Below are 16,300 nucleotides of genomic sequence, written 5' to 3' on the forward strand. Positions count from 1 at the left end.
TCAAGGAGGAGGAAGATGGGAGATAGGGATGAGGCTCTAGAGCAGTGCTGTTGAGTAGAACTTTCTACAATGATGGAAATATCTACATCTGCAATATTCAATATGGCGGCCCCTAGACACATAATAATGTGGTTACTTAATATCTGAAATGTGGCTAGCATGACTGAGAAACTGAATTTATATTTATTTCATTTTAAGTAATTAAATGGTCACAAGTAGCTAGTGACCAGAATTTTGGACAGCACTGCTCTAGAGTATCCTTGGCTTCTGAATCCAGACAGAGTGCAGGGAGAAGGGCACCAACCCCAGGCTACTCACCAGCCACTATGAACAGAAGGATGGCAAAGCCCAGAATGTAGTAAGGCCACTGCACTGAGAACTCAAGGGGGCTGGGCTTCATCCTCAGATTCTGGATCTCCAGGGCATGCAGCAACAAGGCCAGGAAGGCACTGGCCCCTGCAGGGTCACAGGGAAGCATTCTTGATCTTCTCACATGGTCCCCACCTTTGCTCTTAATCAGATAGGGTCACATGGCTTACAGCCTGTGTGGCTCCTACATGGAGGCTCCTTTCTCCAGCCCACACTTGTGCCCTCTCAGAGTCAATAACCTCTACCCCACATGCCTGTCTTGCCCTCCTTCCCAACACATTTCAAAGCCCATGTGCCTCACCTCCCAGGGGCCTCATAACCAGAAATCCCTTTCCCAGGTACCCTCTGTGCCCATGCCATTGGCTGACTTCAGACGGGGCCCTGTGGGAGTGATGCTCTGGGTGCAACTCAACCTGATTTTCCCACTGTGAGCGTTCCACCTCCTCCATGTGATGGAAGCCTCCCAGGGTAGGGCCTTGGCCAGCCTTTTAAAGTCAAAAGGTTCCAAAGGACAGAGATGGTGTCTTCCATCCATTCATCCAAGAAACACTTACATTTCACTTACATATTACATTCTGTGCCAGATTCTATGACAGTCACTGGGATAGAGATTATGGTAAAAAGATCCCCAGACAAATGACCCCAAGCCAACATAGTGAGGGTAGAGCTAGGTGGAAGTACAAGGCGCTGAGCAGCCTCAGAGAGAGGGATTGTAATCTTGTAATGGGGTGGGGGGGCGAGGTGGGGGAGGCAGGGAACGCTGCCTCAGAGAAGGCCACAGGTGAGAGGGGCCTAAAAATTCTCTCTCTCCTGACACAATAGAGATCAACCATTTCCCTGCCTTTGGGCTCCTTCCCAGCCCCTTCCCAAGGCTGAGGCCTGCCTGAGGACAAGGCCTGCCTGCCTGTTTCACACCTGTGAGGAAGCTGATGAAGGCTGACACCAAATTGTGCTTCCGGGTCCTCGGCAACAGCTGCGATGCAAAGGACACCAGGATGAAGGTGGTGAGGAAAGACAGGACAACCGCGGACAGCAGGAAAATACGGCCGAGAATGATGTACACTGTGGGGGAGGGGAGGCTGGGCTGTAGCTGGACACCTGACCCACGACAAGGGACAGAGCCCCTCAGCGCCTGCGGAGAGAAGGCCCCCCAGCTCACCACCCTCAGTCCCAGTGTGGCCTGGGACCCCCGGCTCCGACCTCTCCACTTTGCCCCCAACAAAGCTCTGGTCCCAACATTTTATTCCATGTGACACAGAAGTGCATGGAAAAAAACAATTAGATGAACAGTCATTCAAATAAGCAACATAAATGATACAAGCTGCATGTGGAAATGTGAAGAACTGCATAGATATTGGTGACACTGAAATAAGTCGTCAGAGGAAAATCAGAATTTGTGAGGTTGGGATGTTCTGAACTCTGTTGGGAATGCATATTTAATTATCCCAGTTAACACAAGTCATGAAATAGACCCAAAATAGCAGAGCAAGGGTCTTGATGACAGGGTGATTTATTCCCCTATTATTGGCATGATTCAGATCCATGTTAAAATGAGGTTTTTAGGGTTTCTTTGTTTTAGGGAATCTTTTTGGTGCAAAAAAAGTGATCTTATTAAAGCACAGGGACAGAATCCATGGGCAAAAAGAGCTGCCATTAAAATGAGTTCTTATAGCCTTCTAAGCATGCAGAGATGGACAGCTGGAGGTGGGACAAAAAGACAAACGTATTGCTAAACTCCCAAGATAAAGGTATCTCTAAACTTCTAGAATCTACTCTTGGGTTAAACCAATGGTTTAACCATTGTCCATAGTCCACTGAGTTCATATTTCTGTGCATTCCCTTCAAAATGTGGTCCTCGGCCCTGAGCACATTCTCTGCAGAGCAGCCACCCACAGTCAGACAGGCATTTGACAAGTGAGGCTGAAATCCAGCCTCGCAGAGTAGGGCAGGACCCCCGCCCCTCCATCATAGATGGAGCCAGTCCTACCCCAGAAATAAATTTTGTTGCTGACACATTTGCTCCCAACCATGGTGGTCGACCTGATATTATCAGTCTTTTCCTGGCCACCTACTTTCTTCTAACCCCAAAAGTAGAGACTCAGAAAATGCCCTTAGGGAGTTATTAAATTCTGTCCTCTGACTCCATCCAGTCCTCTGTCACCTAAGGCCCCACACCGGCCCCATCTCCCTCTGTGGTGTCCTGCCTCCATCCCTCCTTACCTGATAAGGGTCGAGGCTTCCAGCATTTGATATGGAAGCAGTTCTCAAACAGGCCACTGAAAAACACTTCGTGGGACTCCTCGTTTACAAGCCGCACCCAGAAGGGAAAGATGGAGACCAGCAGTATGAGCAGGTAGCCCAGGGAGGTCAAGGCTGGGGCTACGGCCCACATGAATCCCTTCATGTCCTTGTCCTCCAAAGGCAGCATCACCTGTTCAAGGGAAAAGTGAAGGCTTCTCTAGTGGAACAGGAGGAAGGAGGCAATGCCTGCAGAAACATTAGCTCATATGTGAGGCTTGAGAAATGTTGATTTCCTTGCCTGGGTAAGCTTTACAGCCTCACAACTTCTTCAGCAGACCTAAAAACATTTTTTGCTGCTAAGTCACTGGGTGATCTAGGGTAAGCAGAGTCCTTAATTTCTACCTCAATAAAATGAGGAGGTTGGACTGGGATATCCCCAAACCCCTTCTAACCCTAAAGTTCTCACTGCTCAGTTTTGTTAACCATCACCCACCTACAAAGACCCCCTCCACTATGCTTGGCAGGCAGCTAACAGCTAAGAGCTTTAGGGATTTCAGAATGACAATGAGGGAGATAATAAGGCTGGGGTCTGAAGGGCAGAAGACAAGGCCCTCAGTGTGAGGGGTCACTCTCTCTGGTCCTCATCCTGTGTGAACATCCATGCTCATGCCCAATGCTAGGAGATGCCCCAGTGCAGACCCCACAAACTGCAGCTGGGGCAAGGAGTGTCTCTGAGGCTGTGGGAACTGCTGATCACTACAGCAGGACCAGCCTAATGGCCTAGAGCAGAGTGTGGGTGCCCTCCTGCACCTCCTACCCAAACACGCTGTGTATAAACAGGTAAACAGCTACTCCTCTTTGAGTGCTGGCAGAGTGGTTTGGAAACATCCTAATGTGCTTTCACCTTCCTGTCACTACTTCCTCTTGTTCCCACCTGAACAATTTAATCCTTCCTTCTCTCCAAAGCTCCCCTTTAGATGCTCCTTTCACCCTCCAGGACACACTGATGAGTCACTTGTACTTCAGGGCCCCAGTCTCCTTTGCTCTCAAATGATGGAGTTGGTTGGCCCAAAGAGCAGTCCTAGCTCTAAAACTATCTGGTAGGAGTCATGGCTACATCTTGACCCCCATGCTCTGGGTGGGACGGAGGACACTGGACTTGTCTTTCGATGGTCTGTCCCCTGCCTGCCCCGCTCCAACCTCAATTTGTCTAAAACTGCCCTTCCTATAAACATAGGAGTACATGTATCCCTTTGAATTCATGTTTTGGTATTTTGGGGGACAAATATCTAGTAGTACGATTACTGGATTACATGAGGAGTGCACTTCTGGTGATGGGCACTGGGTGATGTATGGGAATTGTTGGGTCACTATATTGAACACCTGGAACTAATACAATACTGTATTTAACTATACTATACTTAACTATAAAATTAAAATAAGAGCTTAATAAAAAAAAATACCCTGCAAAAAAAAACAAACAAAAAAAAACACAAAAAAAACTGCCCTTCCTGTTTTCCCCATTTCAGCCATTCTCCATCACCACACACTGGCATGGAGCGTGTGCCAGCCTCTCCCTCTCTCTATGTCCCTGTCTCATTGGCCTTCCTTGTCCTCCCATGCTTCCTCTCTGAAAGTCCCCACGTCTACATCGTTCCTGCCCCATGCCCACAGATCTCCTTCCACTCCTGGGACACCAGAGCTGTCCCCGAGCTCCTCCAGCCTCCTTCCCCTCTCTGATCCTCAAAGCCATTTAGATCCCACTTCTCCTGTGAAACTCAGCCTGGTCCCGGCCACTGTACACAGCCCTCCCAGCCACCAGCCACTCTCCATTTCCTCCGCACTTACTGGATGCCCCATGACCAGCTTAGGCCAATGGGGGCGATTCAGGGATGAAAGCACAGGAATTCGCAGGCTCTTGGTAACTGCAGGGTGAGAGACACATAAACACGTCACAGGGTGCATGCTTTACTCTCCCCTACCTGGCTTACTTCAGGGCCAAGCATACCCCAGTCCTAACTGTGCCCACGTGCCCTCACCCCCAGCTGCTCTCCAGTGAGAAGGACCTTTCAGAACATCCCTTGGCACTGGGACTGGATGACTGCGCCCCACAGACATACAACTTGAGGGGTGCATTGATCTAGGCTAGAATCAAAGGATCATAGACATGTTAATAGGACAGCAGATTTGTAGATCCTTTTGTACTGTTGAAACAGAACAGGAAAGACCCACCACTGGTCCAAGATCCCACAGTCAGTTAGCCCTGGGGCAATGACCAGAATCCCACATGGCTGCCTCTCCCACCTCAGCTGCCCACGCCACTAGTTCAGTTTGGAATTTAGTGGAACCAGTGAATTCTTCCTACTAGCTAAGCTCATTTGCATGTGTGAGAAAAGGAGAGTAAAGGGGGGGGGGGGCAGAGATGTAGAACTACCACCTTTTTATTTTGCCAAAAAGCATTCAAAATAAAACAAAAACTATCAGCTACTATCACACTAAATATTTTAAATATTATTTAAAAAGGACCTGTGACATTGAAAAGTAAAAGAGCTGCTAGCTCCGTGGGGCCTGGAGGATACGGCATCTGGGAACCAGCAGCTTGAGTGGGGGCTCCTCAAAACAGGTTGCTGCTGGGACAGCTCCTGAGCCACCCTGCAATGGCCCAAATGCACCCCTGTTCCCTCCCCAGGCCGTGCAACCCTGGAGTCAGCTGACCAGTGCTGGGGGATGAATGAGGTGGGTGACATAAAGTACATCTGGGCTGTAATGGTGGGGGACCCTGTCAGGGTCACAGGGAGCCTCACTGCCTTTTCCTACCGGTGATTTGTGGGAACTTGGGCAGCAAACTCATCCGGGTTTGCTCCGAGGTTCCTTCCTGCTGAAAAGCCTCCTGGGCTCTTCCCTGGCCCCAAACTCACAGTGACATTTTCTGGAAACAACAACAATGTACCCACATCTGATCATCTCCTCCCCCCCACCCTCCCACTGCAGCGGGTCGCCAACAGCCCAGGGGTGGCCTGGAGGTGGGGGTTGGGAGCCTTCTCCACACCCCCAATCCTTAGGCGCTCCCTGCCCCTCCCTCCCGGGTGGTCTCTCCTCCCTCCTGGGGCACCTTCGGGGCTCCAGGGCAGGGCTTTCCTCCAGGCCAACCCCTTATCCAACCCTTCCAGTGTTTGTCTCTCGATCCAGAGCTTCCGTTGGTCCAGAGGCTGGACGGAGAGGATGGGCCAATCTCCCCACAGAGCTCACTGAGCCTGCGGGGCCCTGAGGCGGAGGGCGGGGTCTCACTGGCCCTGCAGCCTCGCTTGCCGCTCACCTGGCACTTGGCCCCGGGTACCTGACCTCCGGGGCTGTTTGCGGTGTGGACCTCGCTCACCCGTGCGCCAAACGAGGTGAGGGTGGAAGTGATCTCGAGCCAGGCAGATCTGAACTCGAATTCCAGTTCTGCCATTACCAGCAGGGTGACCTTGAGTAAGTTACTTCTTCCTGTCAGTTTTCTCGTCTGTGAAACGGGAATAATAATAGTAACTCCTCTTGTTGGGTAGCTGAAAGGGTCCAATGACCAATCCAATGACAAGCCCCCCTGACTCTTCAGGAGCCTGCCAGTTCACTCCCCTTCTCCAGGACCCTCACCCCGTACCACCCTACTCCTGCAGCCTCCCAAGCCTTTGTCCTGTGCATGGGCCTGATCTCCCTCAGGCCTCCCTCACCCTCCAGCCCTCTCCTCTTCTCTACCCTCTCCTAAGAAGGCTGGCTGCACCTCTCACCATGGCAGCTGGTTTTAGACTGGGGGAAGAATCTTCAAAGAGAGGGCAGGACTAGCTTCCAGCTTTGGGAGACAGGTAGAGGGTGGCCACGCTTAGAGCTGGATAAGCCACCAGCACCACCACACAGAACCCCCTCCACCCCATTTTGATGCTGCTTTCACCAAGGAAATGCATTTGTAACTCCAAGATTTTTTAAAAGCCAGTATTGTGTCTGGCACCTGCTCATTTCTCCTCTAGCCTTAACATATTTAAAAACGAGATGGGATGGACCACTAACTTACCCAATCACCTATCACGTGAGAGGCATGTGACAGGCTGCTGTACTGTTTAGGATTGTAACTCTCAAAGTTTCAGAACCCAATTTGTAAACGTTCACCAGAGACGGCCTCTACTGATTCAGCTGGCTCAGGACAGAGGTCCAGCTGGAAGGACCGGAACTAGGCCAGGAAGAGGCCCCACACACACAACCTACTGCCCTGATCTCAGAGAGAGAGCTATGATCTCCTCCACCAGTTAGGGCTTTCATTCTCCAGGTGGCAGGAAAAACAATCCACTTCCAGATTCCCATCCTCATATTTAGTCATCCTAGAGAAAAAGAAGGTTTTCCTCACCCTATTCTCAACCTCTGCTTGGTTCACAACTTCCCAAGGAACAATTCTTTTTTTTTTTTTTTTAAATGTTTGTTTATTTATTTCTAGGAGAGAGAGAGAGAGAGACAGCGTGAGCAGGGGAGGGTCAGAGAGAGAGGGAGTCACAGAGTGAAACAGGCTCCAGGCTCCGAGCTGGCAGTCAGCACAGAGCCTGACGTGGGGCTTGAACCCAAGAACCGCAAGATCATGACCTAAGCGAAAGTCGGACGCTTAACCGACTAAGCCACCCAGGCGCCCCCCCAAGGAACAATTCTGATAAGCCCAGTTCAGATCACATGCTCATTCCACTCTGGCCAGAGAAGATAGTCAACCGTGCTTCACAGTGGCCAGGCAGATAGCGCCATGGAGAAGCCAGCAATTTGGATCACATATCTGGATCAACATGAGAACTTCTTTTTTTTTTTGAGTTTATTTTTGAGAGAGACAGAGAGGCAGAGACAGAGTGCAAGTGGGGGAGGGGCAGACAGAGAGGGAAACACAGAATCGGAAGTAGGATCCAGACTCTGAGCTGTCAGCCAGAGCCTGACGTGGGGCTCAAACTCACGAGCTATGAGATCATGACCTGAGGCAAAGTTGGACACTTAACCGACTGAGCCACCCAGGTGCCCCAACATAATAAAAACTTTCTTAAAGAAAGAGGGATGGTGTCTTCAGAAGAAAGGAAACATTACGGCAGACCATGACGGCATTTTCACATGCACTGTTAAGTAATACTTTTAAATCTCATTATACAGTAAATCCAAATAACAGGCATTATTATCCTCACATTGCAGAGGAAGAAACAGAGTCTTAGGTTAAGAACTTGCCCAATCGATCATGGATGGTTGCTAAAAACATTAAGCTGTAGAGGAATAGATTATTTGCATGGTGCTAGAGTTTCTCGTCCTTACAAATTACTTGTTGCAAGTAAAGGAAAACATACCTTTACGTAGGAGAGATCCGGCAGTCACTACCTTAAACAAGGTGAACAAACGGCATGACTTAGGGTGGGATAATAGGACATCAGTTGCCAATGGAGGCAATACAGTATGGAGGCATGACCTATGAGGTTTTCTAGCCAAAAATGTTTAATCAAGCCTCTAAATCTCGTTCCAGTTTAGAGGAAATGCAGGGGGTTGGGAAGGAAGTTAAATACCACCACAGGAAAGCAGGAACCAATTCTGTGAAAAATTCTAAAGGATAACTGTTCTGTACTACTCCAAAAGTCAATGTAACAAACAAACAAACAAAAAGCAAAGGAATAATTCTAGATTGAAAAAAAACTAAAGAGACATAAAGGCAAATGCAATGTGACCCTGTTTTGTTTTTTTTTCTAATTCAAAATAAGATTGTTACAAAACACATTCTTGGGGTAACCCAGTCTGAATATGGACTGCATTTTTTATAGTATTAGGAAATTAAATTCCTTTTCTTTGGTATGTTAAAAGTGATGCAATTATGTAGGAGACTAACCTTACTTGTAGGAGAAGCATGCCATGCTACTTAGGGTATGTTAAAAGTGATGCAATTATGGGGGCGCCTGGGTGGCTTAGTCGGTTAAGTGTCCGACTTTTGCTTAGGTCATGATCTCGCGGTTCGTGGGTTCGAGCCCCGCATCGGGCTCTGTGCTGACTGCCAGCCCAGAGCCTGGAGCCTGTTTCAGAGTCTGTGACTCTCTCTCTCTCTGACCCTCCCCTGCTCACGCTGTCTCTCTCTCTCTCCTGGAAGTAAATAAAACATTAAAAAAAATTTTTTTTTAAAAAAGTGATGCAATTATGTAGGAGACTAACCTTACTTGTAAGAGAAGTATGCCATGCTACTTAGGGATGAAGGTTATGTCTATGCTTGCTTTCAAATAATTCAGAAAAAAAAAAAGTATATGGATAGAAAGTAGATATGGACGAGTGATAATAATTATTTATCTATGTAGAGGACATATAGCGTGTTCATTTATATTATTTTTTAACATTTCTGTATATTGAAATCTCAGATAAAAAAAACTGGAAAAAATAAAAAGAAACTTGTCTAAGAACATATCCACAGCTGGAGCCTAAAGTCAGGTGTATCACTCAGACACACAGTTTTGAAGTGCTTTCTCAAATGACAGATAACCACCTTTGATGTTTGGTGCATACAGTCTTCACCCTCCCAGAACTTGCCATCTAGCACAGAGACGGGTACCTGAATAAATCACCTTTTTAAAAAAATGTGCTCAGTGCACAAAGGATGGATAAGCATGCAGCAAGAACTACTACATATGGCACACACGTGCGCATGTGCACACAGAAAAATCTCACTTCCCTTGGCTACGTGCAATGCACACAAATGCTTTCTATTCCACTCCAGTTCTGTCTAATTTTTTCTTTTACCCTCAGTGCTGGTTGCAACTCATTCCAATAAATTAATTTTATGACCCACTAGTTGCTTTGACCTACATTTGAGAAAATACTGCATTCAAGGACCTAACAAATTTCAAAATGATTGGAAGGAGTAGCCCCAAGAGAACTGAAGACGTCAATGGACAGAGCGGAGACGTGAAGGGTCTTGTAGAATTACATCCTAAGGGCCATGAGAGGCCTCTGGTAAATTAAAGCAGTCATACTTGGGTGCCAGTGCCAAAATTCCTCTTCCTCCTCCTATCTTCACTTTGCCCAAAGAGTCCAACCTCTTTAACCAGAGCACAGGAAGTGCCTATCACTCAGGGGGCAAAAGGCTGTGTCCACAGCATGGCTTGGGACTACCACACCAGCCCCCTCCAGGACTGGAAATTTTAGGATGTGTGCACAGGTTTAGGTTATAGCCTCCTCTGGAAGCATTTTCATATTTTCTCAGGTCCAGGGCAGAGGACAAGCAAGAGAAGAGTAACCATCTGCTGGAAAATGGGGTGGAGTCTGCATAAGCTAGAGGTCTGATTTTCCCCAGGCTCTGTGCTTCCTTGGGCCAGAGCTCCCAAGGGAAAACCCAAACTGTAGTTTTACCAGTTGACAGAACTGGGAAGTGAACAGGCCCCTGCTCTTCAGCCCCTGGGAGCTGGCTTACTGCCCTTACGGAATCCCCCCAATGACTGGCTCCGCTCCCAAGCCAGGACCCCATAGTTCCTTCAACTGGAACACCCCCTCTCTCCTTTCACATAGGCTCCTGAGGCGCTCCATACTCCCAGTCCAGCCCTCTTGCTAGCCCTCAGTGACTTTCTGTGTCTTTCAGCACCTGTGAAGCATTGCTGTCCTCTGCTGCATATATAGGTTCTCAACCTTGGGTGCACATTAGAATTACCTGGAAGCTTGCAAAATCCCAATATCCAGGCCATACTTCATTCCATAAAATCTCTGAGATTGGGACCGAGGTATTATGAAAGCTCCCCAGGTGACTCCAGTATACAACCTAAGTTAAGAATTCTTGCTCTATTATGTCCTGTTGCAGCTAGGAGCCATGAGTGGGTAGGGATGTGGGGTTACTATGGCTTCAGATGATCAGTCATCCTGATTTGCACAGAACTGAGCATTTTCTGGGATATGAGACTTCCAATACTAAGACTAAGAAAAGTCTGGCCAACTTGGATGAGTGGCTGCCCTCCTGTGCACCTAAGGTCTAACAGCTTGGTATATTTTCTGGCCACTAGTAATGCTTGTGCGCAAAGAAACAGAGCCCTGCTTTAGTGGTTTGTTGTTTTTTTTCCTACATTTTATTTTTTTAAGTAATCTCTACACCCAATGTGGGGCTTGAACTTACAACCCTGAGATCAAGAGTTATATGCTCCACCATCTGAGCCAGCTAGGAGCCGCTCCCCACCCCCTTACTTTAGTGATTTTGATACTGCTAGACAAACTCTTTTCTCTCCTTTCCTGGTCTCCACAGACCCCTTTGCCCTTGGAGCCTGGCACGTGACCTGCACAATGACTTTGTCCTGAGATGTCCCTCCCTGCTATTCTTCTCTGCCAGTCAGAATCCTGTGCAACCTGTGGGGCACCTGACTTGGTTAAGTGTCTGACTCTTGATCTTGGCTCTAGTCATGATCTCACCATTCGTGAGTTCAAACCTGCATTGGGCTCATGCTGACAGTGAGGAGCCTGCTTGAGATTCCCCCTCTCACCCTCTTTCTCTATACCCACCGCCCCTCCCCCCCCCACTTTTCTTTTTCTCTCTCTCTCTCAAAAGGAATAAATACACTTAAAAAAATAATCCTGCCCAGCCTTCAAACCCAACTCCTCAAGTCCTGCCTCATCCCTGAAGCTTCTCAAGATCCCACAGAAGGAAAGGGCCCTTTCTGTGGTGAAAGGAGTGGGGAGGGACTCAAGGGGGGGTCACATGCCAAGTGGAGTAAGAGGGCACACTAGCTCAGAGCCTAGACCTGACCTCACAGAGTGTAAGTCCATATTTGGGACATCTAGATGGCAAGGTGAACCTTAGTTAGTGCTAATAATCACCTCCAGATTATACAGAGAGGAAGGCAGAGGAATGCAGACAGGAGAGCTGAGACAAACAAGACGACTTTGGTGTCCAGTAAGCAGATTCATTCCACAGCCACCCACTCAATACCTACTGTGTCACAGCACCAGACCAGGTAGAGAGGCTGCAGGACAGACAAATTTCAATTTTAAGAGTTCACTATGTATAATTTTCATTTGGCATTTTAGATAATCATTAATCCAGACTAATTGGGGAAGGGTGAAATAATCTTATTTTTTTGTGATTAGAAATAAACATTTACAACAAAGTAGGTATTTTTCTCAGATACCTAGAATAAATCTAACAATGTACTACCCAGCAGAGATACTTTTGGAATTTCTTTCAGTGATAAAAATATTCATGGTAAATGGGACTCAAAAGTGGTTTTTTTTTTTGTTTTTTTGCTTTTTTGTTTTTTGTGTTTTTTTTTAAATTGTATCTATTATGGGGGCACCTGGCTGGTGCAGTTGGTGGAGCCTGCAACTCTTGATCTCAGGGTCATGAACTCGAGCCCCATGTTGGGTGCAGAGATTTCTTTTTTAAATTCTTTTTTTTTTTTTTTTTAATTTATTTCTAGGAGAGAGAGAGACAGTGTGAGCAGGGGAGGGTCAGAGAGAGAGAGAGATACAGACTCTGAAATTGGCTCCAGGCTCTGAGCTGGCAGTCAGCACAGAACCCGACGCGGGGCTCGAACCCACGAACCGCGAAATCATGACCCAAGCGAAAGTCGGACGCTTAACCGACTAAGCCACCCAGGCGCCCCATTTAAATTCTTTTTTTTAAAGTCTATTTATCTTTGAGAGAGACAGAGATAGCGTGAGTAGGGGAGGGACAGAGAGTGAGGAAGAGAGAGGGAGAGAATCCTGAGCAGGCTCCATCTGCACTGCCAGCGCAGAGCCCGATGCAGGCCTGAAACCAGAAAACCGCGAGATCATGACCCTAGCCAAAACTGAGAGTCAGACACCTAACTGACTGACTGAGCCACCCAGGGGCCCCTGGGTGCAGAGCTTTCTTAGAAATAAAAAATCCTATTCATTTTTGAGAGAGAGAGAGCACGCATGCAAGTGAGCATGAGTGAGGGAGGGGCAGAGACAGACAGGAGAGAGGGTAGACAGGATCCAAAGAGGGTTCTGCACTGACAGCAGAGAGCTCAGTGTGGGGCTCAAACTCCCAAACCATGAGATCAGGAGCTGAACTGAAGTCAGACACTCAACCGAATGAGCCTCCCAGGTGCCCCCCAAATTAAAAAAAAAAATCTTAAAAAAAAACTTATCCATTATGTATCACACTATTCAACTGCTTTGCTATTCAATTTTTTCCTCAACAATTATATAGTAGTGAAGCTCTGCCTCAGGTTATGAGGTAATTTTTGTTATAATGGAGTATAAAAGTAAAACCATTTCTCTCTACCTAAACTTAAAATAAGTTTACTTTTTTTCACTCTCTTTTCACAAGAACAGTGAGCATGCATATGACTAGGATTCAATTAGAGGAGTAAAACCATGAGGAAACACACACACACAGAGGTAAGGCAAAGGGGGATCAGGGAAAGGTGGATCCTTTGCAGGCCCAGCTGCTGACCAGCAACCACATGGGTGAGCTACAAAATAACTGCTGCTTTTCTACTGTCCTCCCAGTCTCCCAAGAATCTCCCTCTCTAGCCCTCAAGAACCAAAAATTACAGGATAGGGAAGTCTGGCAAATCCATTTCAACCTATCCAAGCTGATACATAATAAAGCCCATGACATGTCATACTGAGAAATTATTTGGCTAGAAAATCTGCCTGTTTATTAAATGCATTTAGATTATGTAAAACAAAATGAGATTGAATAATCTGCAGGACACTGAGGAGCGAAATGCTGGTCCAAGACCCAAGAGCCACTTCCATCGAGATTTACAACAAATAGATGAGATAGAAGGAGAGCTACTGGGTTCAAAGGTCACCCTGCTGCTTTCCTGATCTATGAGTCTGAATCCAGAATTCCCTGATTCTCTCTTCCCTGGAATGGACCTAACTCATTCCATTTTCAGAGGACAACTGAAAGATCTGAAAAGCAAACCACAGACTCTCTGTGATGCAGATCCTAAACATCAAATAAACAGCAGCACTAACTGAAGGTTCCACTTAGCCATCAACTTGGTTGTGCAGCATTAGGTCCCTTTCATGCCCCTCTCTAACATACTTTCCTCCAAAGTGATCTACTGCTGCTGAATAAGGTGGGAACTCTGTCTAAAGGTTTCCATGTGTTGAACACATCCATGAGACCTATACACTATCTGGATTTCCACATCTTAATAAGAGTTGAACCAGGACTGGAGGCTGTCCACCTCATGAAACCTAAACGGTTTCTCCCCCATGCGAGCTCTCTGGCATTCAGTCAGAGCTGAACTCTGACCAAAGGCTCTTACATGTTCATTTCATTCACAGTTTCTCTCTTGTATGGATTCCTAGATGACCAGAAAGGCATGAACTGTATGTGAACGTTTTTCCACATTCCTTATATTCAGAAGCTTTTACTCCACTGTGAGTTTTCTGGTGCTGAATAAGGTGAGAATTCCTACTGACAGCCTTCCCACATTCACTACTTTCATAGGGTCTCTCTCCTATGTGAATTCTATGGTGTTTAATAATAAGTGAACTCCTACTAAAAAGATTTCCCACACTTGCTGCCATCATAAGGAGCCTTCCCTGGTGTTCAATGAGTGTGAGTTACGGTTGTAAGCTTTCCACAATCATTGCACTCATATGGTCTCTCTTTGGTGTGAACTCACTGATGTTCTATCAGATTTGAGCTCTGGCTGAAGGCCTTCCCACATTAACTACACACATAGGGTTTCTCCCTTGTGTGGATTCTCTGATGTCATGTAAGACTTGAGTTTCAACCAAAGGCTTTTCCATATTCATTACACATATAAGTCCTCTCTCCTGCATGAGTTATCTGATGCTGGATAAGGTGTGAGCTGCGCTGGAAGGCTTTCCCACAGTTACTGCATTTATAGGGTTTCTCTTTAGTAGGTATTCTTTGGTGCTGGATAAGGTTTCAACTATGGCCAAAAGCTTTTCCACATTCATGACACTAATAGAATTTCTCTTGTATGTGGATTCTTTAATGCTGAATAAGGTATGAGTTCTGCCTAAACAATTTTCCACAAATACTACCCATTTGGGATTTCTCGTCAATTAAGAATTTGTAGCTGTTGGATAGAGTTTGTGATGTTACAGAAGTTTTGTCCACAGTCATGGGGGCCCTCGTGTTTGTTTTGTTCACATTCATCTCCTTCATGTAGTTGTAGCCCTACTTCAAGAGTTTTCTGCTTTATAATTAATTGATCCCCAGTCCAGGTCTCACCATCTGACAGGGAATATAAAAAAGGTAAAATGTAACAAGAAAAACTCCTGGTGGGAAACAGGATGGTCAGAGTATTCCCGAAGGATTTGGTTCAACAAAAAAGTATGAAAAATGGCCTTGCAGTATAGGGAAAAGATGGATACAAGTTGTGTAAATTTGGAGAAAGAGTAGGAAACTAAAATTAGGGTTTATATATGAAGTAGCTAACCAGACAGATGTACTGGGATTAGCAGGAAGGAAAGCAGTGTTGGGGAAAGTGGAACTATCTCAGAACATTAGAAGAGAGATGCTGGGGTCTCTGTGTGGGGAGGTATTGAACAGATCAATTAAAGAGGAGTACTCTACCCCAGAGGTTCTGTCCACATGGTACCCTGGCCTCATGATTCCTCTGAGGTAACAGGGAAGACTACCTTCACATAACCAGATACCAACACTTCCTCACCAGAGCATCTCTCACGGACACACATACTCAGACCTATTTATATGCATCCTTTAATAATACTGCAAATTGGGAAGACTGAATAAAGGAAAGGCGAGAGAGGAAAAGTTATTTAAAATATGAAGCACAGAGTAAAGAGAAATATTTCCAAGTTGATTTCAACTCTAACAGAACATACAAAAACAAACCCTGCACCCTCACTGCATTTAAGAGAGACATGATAGAAAAACATTGCCTGTTTACTTTAATACATTCCTCTTGTTAAGAAATACTTATGAAATACAGATTACTAAAGGTTGAGAAATTTTTGTTTTGTTTTGATTGCAATGGTATTAGAGAAAGCAGGCCCTCTACTAAGAGGGATCTTTGTGAAAGAAGGGAGTGATGAAGAATATCCAATGTAGCATCTTTCTTTTTTTTTTTCCCCTCTTAGTTTATTGGTTTCCATATAACATCCAGTGCTCCTTCCAAGTGCTGTCCTCCATGCCCATCACCCACCTTCCCCTCCCCCCCATACCCATCAGTCCTCAATTTGTTCTCAGCATTTAAGAGTCTCTCATGGTTTGCCTCTCTCGCTTTCCCCAACTATTTTTCCCCTTCTATTCACCCATGGTCCTCTGTTAAGTTCCTCCTAATCCTCCTATACGTGCAAACATATGGTATCTCTCCTCTGCCTCACTTATTCCGCTCAGCATAACACCCCCAAGTTCCATCCACGTTGCTACACATGGCCAGATTTCATTCTTCTCATTGCCATGGAGTATTCCATTGTATAGATAAACCACATCTTCTTGATGCATTTGTCCGTTGATGGACACTTAGGCTCTTTCCATGTTTTGGCTATTGTTGAGAGTGCTGCTATGAACATTGGGGTACATGTGCTCCTATGCATCAGGACTCTTGTATGCCTTGGGTAAATTCTTAGCAGTGCTACTGCTGGGTCATAGGTGAGTTCTATTGTTAATTTTTTGAGGAACCTCTACATTGTTTTCCAGAGGGGCTGCACCAGTTTACATTCCCAACAGTGTAGGAGGGTGCCCATTTCTCCACATCCTCGC

General features: G+C 46.3%; 1 protein-coding gene across 8 annotated transcripts in view; it reads right to left on the reverse strand.

The window, feature by feature from the left end:
• Positions 1-16,300, reverse strand: part of TMEM225B (transmembrane protein 225B) — a 32,900-nt gene that overhangs the window by 6,710 nt on the left and 9,890 nt on the right. For 2 of the 8 annotated variants that reach the window (XM_077758698.1, XM_077758699.1), the window contains 7 exons: positions 5,927-6,112; positions 5,428-5,539; positions 4,459-4,535; positions 2,590-2,800; positions 1,285-1,431; positions 783-854; positions 319-456 (listed from right to left, as the gene is read on the reverse strand). In XM_077758698.1, the coding sequence (XP_077614824.1) occupies positions 319-456; positions 783-854; positions 1,285-1,431; positions 2,590-2,800; positions 4,459-4,535; positions 5,428-5,461 (679 nt within the window). In that variant the 5' untranslated portion in view covers positions 5,462-5,539; positions 5,927-6,112. Of the gene's footprint in view, positions 1-318; positions 457-782; positions 855-1,284; positions 1,432-2,589; positions 2,801-4,458; positions 4,536-5,427; positions 5,540-5,926; positions 6,113-6,988; positions 7,006-7,949; positions 7,967-16,300 lie in introns of those variants that run through there. The other 6 variants (XM_077758701.1, XM_077758700.1, XM_077758706.1 and 3 more) reach the window with 6 other exon arrangements.

The sequence above is a fragment of the Crocuta crocuta genome, unplaced genomic scaffold (genome assembly GCF_008692635.1).
Source record: "Crocuta crocuta isolate KB4526 unplaced genomic scaffold, BGI_CrCroc_1.0 scaffold273, whole genome shotgun sequence".
Taxonomy (NCBI): Eukaryota; Metazoa; Chordata; class Mammalia; order Carnivora; family Hyaenidae; genus Crocuta; species Crocuta crocuta.